The sequence below is a fragment of the Gymnodraco acuticeps genome, unplaced genomic scaffold (genome assembly GCF_902827175.1).
Source record: "Gymnodraco acuticeps unplaced genomic scaffold, fGymAcu1.1, whole genome shotgun sequence".
Lineage (NCBI taxonomy): Eukaryota > Metazoa > Chordata > Actinopteri > Perciformes > Bathydraconidae > Gymnodraco > Gymnodraco acuticeps.
The window spans coordinates 3994166-4006527 of NW_022989799.1; the positions used below are offsets into that span (position 1 = coordinate 3994166).

The following is a 12362-nucleotide window of genomic DNA, read 5'->3' on the forward strand; positions in this document are numbered from 1 at the left end:
GTAAAAGTACGATCTTGACTGCAGGACTTGTAATAGTGAATTCTGACATGAATGTGTTTGTACTTTTACTTAAAGGATCTAAATACTTCTTCCACCAATGCTGCTGAGCCATGTCAGTCAACTCCTTGTGCACATTAGGATCTGCATACAATGTTGACACAGAGGTCAATAATTCCCATCAAGGACACTTCTGTAATAGACTTGTATAACGCAAAAACAGTGGCTGTTATTTTGCAAACAGTTTAGCACGTAGCAAGCATTCCTTGTGCTATGATTCGATGCTAAGTGCTTCATCAATCACAATCCCAGACAGATCATTAGAGGCGTCTAGGATGACAAGAGCAGCCAAAACATATACAGCAGATTGCTCTAGACCACCCCTCAAACCTTTAATTACGCCCGGGTTGGCAGTTATCAAAGACATGCAGTGATAAGTGATTCACTCAACAGTAGCCATTAGTTAAAGCAACGTGTTAGTGTCAAGTGTTTTAAATGACTTGCCTTGCATCATAGCACATCAGAAGCAAAGAAACATGTGTGTTTTCTGAATAACAAAAATAAGTCAAAGCCCTGTAGGCCAATAAGAAATCACAACACATTGTCGTTTTTATTAATAGAGCTTTATTTCAGCTGTTCTCTGCCTCGGATTTCAGAGGCAGACTGGGTAACCAGATGGTTGCTGGATAAAATCCCCAACACGCAACACTCTTCTAAAAAGGGTACTTGAAAAAAATGACGAAGATAATACTGGCTTGGGTTTATAAAATATTACTTGTTTTTGGTTGGTTCACCATTTGTTTTTGATGTATAGTTGTGACATTTTATACATTTGACATATGTAGTCCCCAGAGGTTGAACCCTACTACTTTTGGTTGAATTCAGGTTGACATTTGTCACATAAAAGGCTATTTTCAACTAAACTGTTGGCTGCTTTCCATGAAATGTGGTTCTGAAATGTATATCCCCTGACATGTAACAGTTGTGGTTATCCCCTCACCTTCCATATAGGGCCATCTTTAGATGGATAGAATGCAATGTGTCCAAAAACTTTGTATATATTTGTGAAAAACATCCTATCAGCCTCAAATGTACAGTATTTAGTACATGAATAAACCAAACCAAAATGGTGAACCTGGTCCAGCATTAGTAAGTCATCTTGCTTATATTGCCACAGCCTCACATAAGCAACATGTGTTTGTACACTTTTGTTGAAAACTAGCTCCAGAAGCCATTGTGTTACCACATTTAGAATAACACAAGCAAACATACACTGTGGCTGCTTCATTTTTAGCGTTGTATCAACAAATCCCTTGAATAAAAAGGCCTGTAGAACTTTATGAGTCATATCATTGCATTGTTTGCAATGTTATATGCTCCAGGCATTGTGCTGATAAAAAATATCTTTAGCCTTAAACAACCCATTGCTCAGTTCAATTTCTAAGATTCCAACATGACTGTGAGCTGCAGTGCATCTGAGAACAGCAAGCATACTCCGTCAACTTTGCCTCAGATAAATAAAGGCTCTAAATGGGGATTTGCTCATGTAAGCAAAACATGCCCTTCTGTCCTTCCTGCCCACCTGCTTAATGGAAACACTGTGCTGCGCCAATGTAACACCTTGGGAGCAATCGGTAAAGTGTGTGTGTGTGTGTGTGTGTGTGTGTGTGTGTGTGGGTTGTAGCGGTGGAGCAAGGCTGCCTGTGCCGAGTCGCTCTCTTCCGGATGAGCGGCTCGCTGATACATACCGGAGCAGACAGGCGTCAGGCAGGGTCAGGAGGTAACTGTCACAGGCCCTCACCCTGACTGCACCACAGAGGAGAGGCTAGAAAGAGCCTGTCTGGCCCACACATCCTCACACTGTTCCCCCATGAGCTACTCCTGAGACCAAGTGCCCCCTGGTGAGCAGAAGGGAGAAAAGTCCCTGAGAGATGAGTTATAAGGGATTCTCATCACCAGGGTTACTTTAATAATGTAATCTGTTACCTAATCTAAAGATCACAATATAAAAGTAAGTTGACCTGATTATGTTCTGTTACTTTTGGATAACCTCAATATCAAATGCAATGCAAATAAATAAAAGAGAAAAGACAGATCGATATGTTTTTAATGTATGTGTATTATTTAGGACAAAATAACAATGTGACCTTAGAAAAGAAGATATTTAGGATCAGAAATGTGTCCTCTTGTAGGATAAGCCTAAAATAGTTAACAAGTGCCGATTTACTTTAATACATTAATTAAACATAAAATAAGTTATACAATTAAGAAGATTAAATGTAGCCTAAATTAAAACCAAAAGGAATAATAATGCAGTACGTCTTCCTATAATATATACATTTTTATTCTAATCCCCATTTTCTTTTAAAAATGAAACATTAATCTGATTACGCTTTTCTTAATGTAACTGTAAGGGAATACAGTAACCTTTTTTTCGTATCCTGATGACGTAATCCCGTTACATGTAATCTGTTTCTCCCCAAGCCTGGTCATTAATCAGAACTTGTGTACATACAGGAAAATCACGCATTCCTAATTATAATTTAACACCCCAGGTCACTACACTATTCATATAAATATTCAAAGTATTCCTATGTAGCCCACAGCTATATGCCCCCCCTCAGTATCTGTTCCTGATACAGATCCAATGTAGCGTCAGCGACTACTCGCCTCAGGAGAGTTATAGTGCTTATTCCAGCAGACAGAGCGGAGGATCACATGAATATCAGATCCCAGTGGAGCTGTAGCTTTGGCTGCTGTTTAAAGCCCAATCAATGAAAGAAACATGACCCATATCTATCTGTTGTGTACGGGATGACAGGCCGTTTCTGGGAAAACTGCATCCAAATCAGTAAAGAGATCATATGTGTGAACACCATTTACACGGAAACCTGTAAATGTTTTACAAGCATATGATTTAATGACTACATTTAACACCTGCGAAAACGTTTTTGCAGAGCAGCGGCAAAATGCATTCCCCTCATTGGAGCTTGCTGACTGTAGAGGTTTGACTTATTTAGCTGCAGGCGCAGGCTACCTTCAATGTCCAAAGCCATTAGTGATTCTTGTACTACTAAAGCGCTGCTCCAGGGTACCTATTTCCTTGCATTAATGTCTACCTGCCACAACAGCAAATCAAAGGCTTATTCTAATGCCTCTGCCTGGCTTAGTATACTCCCGGAATAACAAAAGGTAAGAGCACATTGGCTTTAGACAGCTAGAATGAAATGGAGAAAAAGAACATGCCACTTGTCTGGTACATTTGAAAGCAGAACCATTTATTATTAAGAACGAGATTATCAAACAAGAAAAAGAAGGGAAAAAAAGTTAATCGGTTCCATAAACTAGTTTTTGCTGCAACGTGATCACTTAAATGCTTCCAGCACAGAGAGAATGAGTTATTAAACTTTGAGTTTCTTCCATTTAATCGCACGCCTCTAGTTACAGCTTTTCATAGTTGTTTGTCTAATCGTGTAAATATAGAACTGCTCTGCCGAAACCAAAGATCACAACAGTAGTTATTAAGAGGCGATTCAAAGGGGTTTTGAATGTCAGTTCTGTAAAGTGCTTTATGCCCCCTTTTTGTCCTCATCACGGACAAAGTGCTGGCTCCCTTGGGTCCGATTGATCAGGGTCCCTTATTGCCAGTCGAAGGTGCGCCTCACCAGCCTGAAGAAGGTCCGGTTGTGCTCCTGCAGGTAGGAGCGGAGCTGCTGGAGGACGGTGCTGTTGACCGCCGGGTGAGGACGTCCCTTAGACTCGTGCAGACAGCGCTCCCGACCGTCACTCCGGATACAGTAAAACCCCTTGGTCTGGTTGAAGTAGAAGTTGGAGGATACTATCCTTGGGGGCAGGTTGAGGAAGCGCTCCACTCTCTGAAGCTCGGGCAAGGGATCACGGATCAGAGCGTCCCCGTCCACGATGTGTATCTGTTCCAGGGGGAAGTAGCGCAGCCAGTTACGCATATGGACGTCGTACAGGCTCCTCTGAATGGCCTTGTAGCGGATGTTGAGAGCTCCGTTGCGCACCAGCAGGTTCTCAATGGCTTGCACCGGCTTGTGGTTCTCCAGCCGGTTGAAGTACACCTGGGTGTAGTCGGATATGACGCGCTCGGCCGGGTCTCGCAATATCAGAAGCAACTTTATGGAGGAGTTCATGGCGCAGATGCGTTCAGGTGCGAGGGCCGACGTAAAGTAACCTGGAGTCTTCTCCACGGTGATCTGTTGTGGGTACGAGTATGGCATCAACTCACGGTACCACTCAAAGCCCTTGGCATAGTTCTCATCCCAGTCGAAGAAGTGCACCTCCGTGGCGGCAGCAGCGACCTCAGGGTGTATGTCCAGCATCTCCAAGAGTGCTCTTGTGCCCCCCTTGCGTACTCCGATAATGATACTGTGTGGAGCTCTTTTACTTGTCTCTGGGGGTGGGTGTGAGGGTTCATCTCCAGAGATATTGAATGGTAGTCCAGGATCCAGGTCCACGGAGTCCAGCGTTATGTCATACCGATCCTGGACAAAGTCAGGTGGGGCAGCATACGTCTGGAGAACCAGAAGAAAGGCAGATGCCAGGAAACAAGCCATGGTGATGGTAAGAAGATTGGAAAAGAGACAGAAGCAAATGGAGACAATGGTTTAGGTGTGGACCAGATCTGTCTTTCCGAGCTCAGTGATAACACGAGCAGTGAGAAGTGCCGTCTTTGTCAGCCATTGAATTTCTACTGGAGGAGGAGGATAAATCATCGGCAGTCCACCGCACATCTGTAAGGAAGAACAAAAGAGAAAAGAGAAGAAAAGGCTTTCAGATTTCAGCCATATAAAGCAGAATGAATGTCTGTATTATACTGGAATGGCACTTTCCTCATTCCCCTGAAAAAGCCATCCAGCCCTAAATACAATCCATGTCTGTTAAAAGTGTATCATCTCAAAAGGATCATCTCAATTCATCTTTCTCTCAGTCTCTTTTCATATTCCAATCTGCTTTCTCCTCTAACTCTATATAGTCACTTTCAATTGATAGTGTAATTTCCCTGGTTGGATAACATTTAGGCAGACACCTTGTTAGAGAAGTGTCTGAGATATGTGAGTATGGCTGGAGGCCAGAAGAACAGGGCGCTCTGTTTTCCTTTACCGGGTCAAAACCCACATTTGAATCGATACCCCTCTGGAGCATCGAAATCAAGGCATTCGGAGACTTATAAAGACACATTTATTGCTGGGAATCAGATGACTTCTCATTTCTTAGTGACTTTGATTTCCATTACGTGCCAAGAAAGATCAATACTAGGGCAATAAAAGTCAGCAAACACGTAGAGAAGGCTTTAGAGCATTACATTAGACATAGAATGTTGCTAAAGAGCCCTTAGTAAACTACATTTGCAGTCCTGTTGTTTTAAAGTTGAATTACAATGGCTGTTAAATGTTTTAATATTTGCCTTCTTTTATTGCATTCTAAATGCTGTTGGCAATGTCTTAAAGTAACAGGGGGCAGCAATTCACCATCACTACTGGGTATATACATATATGGGGCGAAGCGTGCGAGCTAGTTCAGGCAGTCAACTCGAGCACTCATGCTGCATTCATACATAACGCCCCCTTGCCACTCTACAACCAACCAAACAGAGTCTCCTTAATATGCCGCTCTATTTAACCTGCAGATCTCTCTCCATGCATTGCTTGCTGCTGCTATTGCTGCAGCTACCTCCACGTCACTGCTGCTTGCCTGCCCCACCACCACCCCAGCTTCCACCTGTAGGCTCGGAGGGGGGGGGTTAGTTATTTGATCATCACTCATCGTGCTATGTATATCTATGGAGTGATGATGCCCGAGCCTAGTCGCCAAACTCAACTATATGCTGCTTCTAATAAACATGTTAAAGAAACACGTGAGTTGTCTGACTGAAATATAGTTATCAGTTAATTAAGAAAGAAAAACTACCAAGTACCAAAACAAGGGGCAAAAATACACTCACAAAATGCTAAAACAAGTGAAATAACACTGCTATTTGAATATGTTCATGTGGGGCATCAGCTTAGAGTTCGCTATCTTTGTATTTACTGTTGAACTAACCTGAAGCTTTATGCTTTTGATGCATAAGGCTTGATATGGGGGGTCTGATGCTGGACCATTAGACTTTCTGTTGCTGAGGTTACAGAGGTTAGACTCAGCACTGAAGCCACCAGCAGGCAAAGAATGTCCTGCTATCGCAAGGCCGAAAAGAAAAAAGGCATCAGTTTTTATCATTACCCCCAGTTTGGATTTAATCCAATATGAAAACTATGAACATTTACTCGGATCCTGTGAGTAAGCAGACCTTGGGGCAGCTGCATTTTTTAGACAGGACACTACAGTGGCTCGCCTCTCTAGATACAATGGCTCTACAACCACGCTTAGTAAGTCCATCTGCAACATTACTAGCTGTGTGCAATAATAATTGTACTTCCATTTTACACCACACTTCATTCTACAATGTTACACTTATTCTTATTCAATAAATACTGCTGCTACTTACTTATCTACCTGACTGTGAACTTATGTTAATGTGCATGCCTTTATATAATAGTGTTATATTTTCTATACTTTGCTGTAGCAACATCAATTTCCCCTTTCTAGGATGAGTAAAGGAATTCTGATTCTTATTCTGAAATGGTATTGTAAAGCAGGACAGGTGGTTGCTAGCTAGCTAGCATGATTATTTCAGTATATTTCTCTGCAACGCGATACATAAAAAAATAAAAAGTGAACATAGTAACATCTTCATATTTTGTTTATTGTGGGATTCAGTTGGATTTAGTTTTAAACGCTGGCATATCTTTAACTTTGTACCTTCAACAGAAAAAACACACAATATGTAAAACTGCTGGAAAAGCAGAACACATTTTATTTTAAATGTCATGGAGTACATTACAAACACAAAAAGTCTTCAGATACTGCCACGGGAAAAACAAGCTTCAGAGCTGGGGCTTACTCTCTGCTAGTCACAACAACAGGGCCGGGTATGAAAACATCCAGAATCAACTGCAAAGGTCACGCTAAGGTAATCTCTACACACACACACACACACACACACACACACACACACACACACACACACACACACACACACACACCACACACACACACACACACACACACACACACACACACACCCACACACACACACCACACACACACACACACACACCACACACACACACACACACACACACACCACACACACACACACACACACACACACACCACACACACACACACACACACACACACACACACACACACACACACACACACACACACACCACACACACACACACACACACACACACACACACACACACACACACACACACACACACAACACACACACACACACACACACACACACACACACACACACACACACACACAGCACACACACACACACACACACACACACACACACACACACACACACACACAACACACCACACACACACACACACACACACACACACACACACACACCACACACACACACCACACACACACACACACACACACACACCACACACACACACACACACACACACACACACACACACAACACACACACACACACACACACACACACACACCCCACACACACACACACACACACACACACACACACACACACACACACACACACACACACACACACACACTTAAAACTGCAATCTGCATTCTGATTGGCTAAAGCACTTCTGTGTAGAAAATTCTGTGTGATGATTGGCTTGGGACTTTTGTGTCGTTAACCCTTGGTGAACTGGGTTACAAAACCAAACATTATAAATGATATTTGACAAAAAGTGCACTTGTTTTAATAGGAGGGCAACAGGGCAGGTGCTCAAGCTTTAGGGTCTATCTGTGAATGTGCCTGGGTAAGGCGATATCACAAATATCCATGTTTTTTTCATCATGATACTAGTTATCTAGTAGAAGTTTGAATCAGGACATAAGCATTATAAGGCCCCTTTAACAAATAACTAGCAACCAAAGAATACTTTTTTTTTTAAATAACAAATTATTTTCTTTATAAACTCATCAGTCAATATTTGACGTCAAGAATAGTGTCCTGAAATGTGTTGTTTTTATTAATATATTAATGTTCTAGTAGTAAACCAAATTACAAGTTGGAATGGGGAAATTAGCAAAATATGTGCCCGCTAACAAATACACAAGGCTGCAGCTAACAACCAAGGGCTGAGGGTTAGGGGTCAATGTTTGAGGTCACGAATAACGTTCTAAAAGTGTTATCCTCAAATGTGATGTTTTTTCTTTTTGATCAACAGCCTAAATATGAAACACACAGAAACAACAATTTGCACTAGTGAGAATCTTGACCATTTTTGCTTAATTTAAGGAACATGAAATATCATCAAACTGTCTATCAACTAATCACACACACACACACACACACACAGATACACACACAGATACACACACACACAGATACACACACAGACACACACACAGACACACACACACACACACACACACACACACACACACACACACACACACACACACACACACACACACACACACACACACACACACACACACACACACACACACAGTGTGTTCAGCACATCTTATTCATCACTTCTATTGTAGAACCAAAAACTGAGTTACAGATCATTTGAACACATGTTGGTCCTCTGCTATGGAAGTCACAACAACACACTGATGGGATCTCATTTCATTTCAAACCTTTATTTATGCAGGTGAATCCCATTGAGATCATTGATCTCTTTTTCAAGGGTGACCTGCTGAATCTCAGTGAGATGTCTATTACTGTCATTTTCAAATAAAATCAATTGATTTAAAAGAGAAGAGGGTAAATCATCCATTGATTTTATACCAGCAGGTCAACATTTTTGACTTGCAATGTTTTCTGTCCAATTATTCCGATCGGGAAAACATACAAAGAAAGTCTATTCAGTGTCTTATACGTATATAAAATAACTGATTAAATATCTTCTTGTGACATTTCCGTCTGGCCTTTGCAATTCTGTGCAGTAAAATAACAAGTGTCATAATAAGACCCATTATATTATATATGAAGTGGATCATTGATTTGCGAGGCATGCATAACAATAATGTTACCTAACATCTGTGTAATTGAGTCGTTTGAGTGATTTATTTCTAAACAATTATACCTCTGCTTGCATAAATACTCCACCTTTAGTATAATTAAGTCCCATAAGTCCCTCTAATCAAGCAAATTGTGTGTGCAGAATAACTACCAATTAGCATAGCATATGTCTACGTTTTCACAAAAGGCCCTTTGTTTATGTCTTTATTGAACATGGACCATGCATAGAAATACATTCGTCTCAAAAAGACAAGAGATATTATTTATACCAGATTAAATCCATCTGCTGTCCCTGGGCAGGTACACTGATATAACAATCAACAAACATTAAAACATGTCCTAGTACCTAACACACTAACAATGAAAACAGATAAAGTACAGATACTGATACATTTGTGAATATATAATAATTGTACAGTTCATTTAAACTAACATCTCAAATATACAGTATTATTAATGTTGACAAGACTAGTTACTGAAAATCAATTATTTTGCACTATGAGAAAAGTCTGAAAATCCATGCACATTTTAAGATCAGCTGGAAGAATACTCCAATGTTAGGTGGCTGTAAGAAAAAAAGCAGATTGTGCAAATGTAGCGCAAATGTGGGACGGTTACATCTGGGTTTAGGACAGATCTTGAGGTTCTACCCATTTGTTTGGAGTGAAGGTGGATAAAGCCTCAAAGGTGGTGTTGTAGCATTGTTCAGAATCTTGAATACCAATTTAATTTGCGAGAACAGAATGTGATTGTCAAAGTTTAGGAGATTGTATTTTGATAATATATTGCAATGATGTTTTTTTAAGGATTTCTTATCAAGAACTTTGAGTGTGACACCTGGCCCTGCTTCACAGGGTCTGTGGCCCCGGTCTGAGCGCAGAGCTGCCCTTCAGGCCCAGGGCTGCACATAGAGGCTCTTATAGGCTGTGACAGGCACGCCTGCCTGTCAGCGTTTCCCTGGCAGAGAGCTGCCAAGTCCAATGCTAACAGCCAGGCAGCCAGACAAGCTTTCTGTCTCATCCAATTCCCCCCCCACTCCTCTCACAGCGCTCCGCCACCTGGAAGGAGCCATTGTTTCACATTCCAATGGGCCTTATTGCTTTAGCCAGCACTTGATGCATATCTTTACAGCTTTCCCTTCAGGCACATGGCAGCCACTCTATCTGGCAGAGCGCTTAACCAACACTATCTCCCCCGAACACCAGTGTGAGGCCGGTGGACAGGGCCGCCTTAATGCACGGGCTGACCTGGGCTGAAGCCCAGGGGCCTACGGAGATTGGGGGCCTATCATGAACCAATCGGATGTTTTAAAACATTTTTAAATAAACAAAGTCTTGGCTTTCAGAATATGAAACTTTTATTTTCAAAATCACACGATAAATACATGTTTGAAGCTTGTAAAGGGAAGAAGACAGCTCTCCCTCGCCACTCTGCTGTTCTGCTGTTCCCCTCCCTCCGCTGAAATTATGAATGTAAGGCGTATAGCAGGGGTGCCCAACCTTTTTTTAACCGAGAGCTACTTTTAAAGTTGCCAGTCTGCCGAGATCTACCAGTCCAAATAGAGAGGCGTAGCCATTACTGACAGCCTACTACCAGGTAAATACACACTTCTACTTGTATAAAACTGACCTTCGTACGATTAATACTTCATAAAATACTGCAGATCCTTTATCTTACCTCTTTCTAATCTACACACATACAAGTATTTAACTGAAGTTACACAACAGTGTTGTTGAAACAGAGTTGGAGTTTATTCACACGTCACATACTACAGTGGGTAATGTTTTGAAGAAACATTGAACAGTGCTGCCACATATGACACAGGAAAAAAAGAAAAGACTGAACCCTTTCTTTGCCATTATATAAAAATAGTGTTGCTACAAACGTATAAATTAGGCTTACTAATAAGACAACTCAGATCTGAAGCTACTCAGGAATCTGCTGCCAAAGTGCAATAAAAAAGACAAAATTAATAGAATCAAACCCTTTTTTTGTTGCATTTTAGTAGAGTATAAAAATAAATGCCTTTTAAAAATAGGATGCAAGCAACACTAGTTTCTTAACCTGAATTGATAATAGACTATAATCAATTTAAGTTTGCATTCTTATACCATGTTGTACAATAATTATAATGAATAAGTTCAAACAAACTAAAACTTAGAGCTGATTAATAACGGTATCTAACTTGAGTTTTTATTATATCAAAAACCTGTTGAAATGCTACTGTTATTTTTACTGTCCCCCAAAAAGCGCGTCGGCAGCCTCCAGGAATGCTTCTTTCACAACTTCGCCGTCTTCGAAAGACTTCATGTGTTTCTCAAGAACGTGACTGACACGATAAGATGCTATGGTAGCAGCCTTGCTCTTGTTGTTGGGCCTGGTGAAAATGGACTGCTGTGCATTTAGCTGTCCTTTCAGGCCCCTCCCCTTTTGGGAGCATAGGGCAGAATTAGGAGGGAATTCCGTCTCGTAGCGTTTGTGCACTGTTTTGAAATGCCGCTCCTAAATTACCCTTCTTCGATAAAGCCACGCTCGCATTGCAGATGAGACAGATGGACTTTGAATTGGAATAGATACAAAAATAATCATCCTCCCACTCAGAGTGAAAATGATATATTTGGGGCTTTTTTGCTTCTGCCATAATTGCGGTCTTGTGTGTGTGCGGACTGTCACTCCTGTTGACACGGACAACGTCAGCGAACTAGTGCCCACCCTGGTGCCCACTGCCCACAAGCCACGCCCCGACACATGGGATCAGGCCGGCCAATCACAAAGCTTTGATGCGTTCAAGTGCATTATTCTGGCACAGGAAGATTTTGTTATAGGACATTAACGATAAAACTGAATATTGTTGTTCTATTTTTAGACACATCTCGCGATCGACTGGGAATCTCCCCGCGATCGACCGGTCGATCGACTGGTTGGGCACCCCTGGCGTATAGTAATCATAGATAACACGGCAGGGTCCGTTACATTTTGTTTTCATCTGGTTTCAAATAAACAAAGTCTTGGCTTTCAGAATATTAAACTTGTTTCGTCAAATTCAGATGATAAATACAACTTTGTAGCTTGTAACGGCATAATTACAAGCGGAGAACGGAGTAACTTGACGTCACAGCAAGCATAACAACAGCCTGTGTTTCTCGTGAGGGTTTTCCCCCGGGAAATAAACACAATACACACAAACGCAAAAATACACAAACACACGTATACACACACACACACACACTCGTGAGCTTCCCTCAGACCAGTA

The 12362-nt window shown here is 41.5% G+C and overlaps 1 protein-coding gene across 1 annotated transcript in view; it reads right to left on the reverse strand.

Moving 5' to 3' along the window:
* Positions 1–3258: 3258 nt before the first annotated feature.
* hs3st1l1 (heparan sulfate (glucosamine) 3-O-sulfotransferase 1-like1) overlaps positions 3259–12362 on the reverse strand; it is a 41567-nt gene continuing 32463 nt past the window's right edge. Inside the window, exon 2 of the mRNA XM_034223901.1 lies at positions 3259–4754. Coding sequence (XP_034079792.1) covers positions 3636–4577 — 942 coding nt within the window. The 5' untranslated portion in view covers positions 4578–4754 and the 3' untranslated portion in view covers positions 3259–3635. The remainder of the gene's footprint in view (positions 4755–12362) is intronic.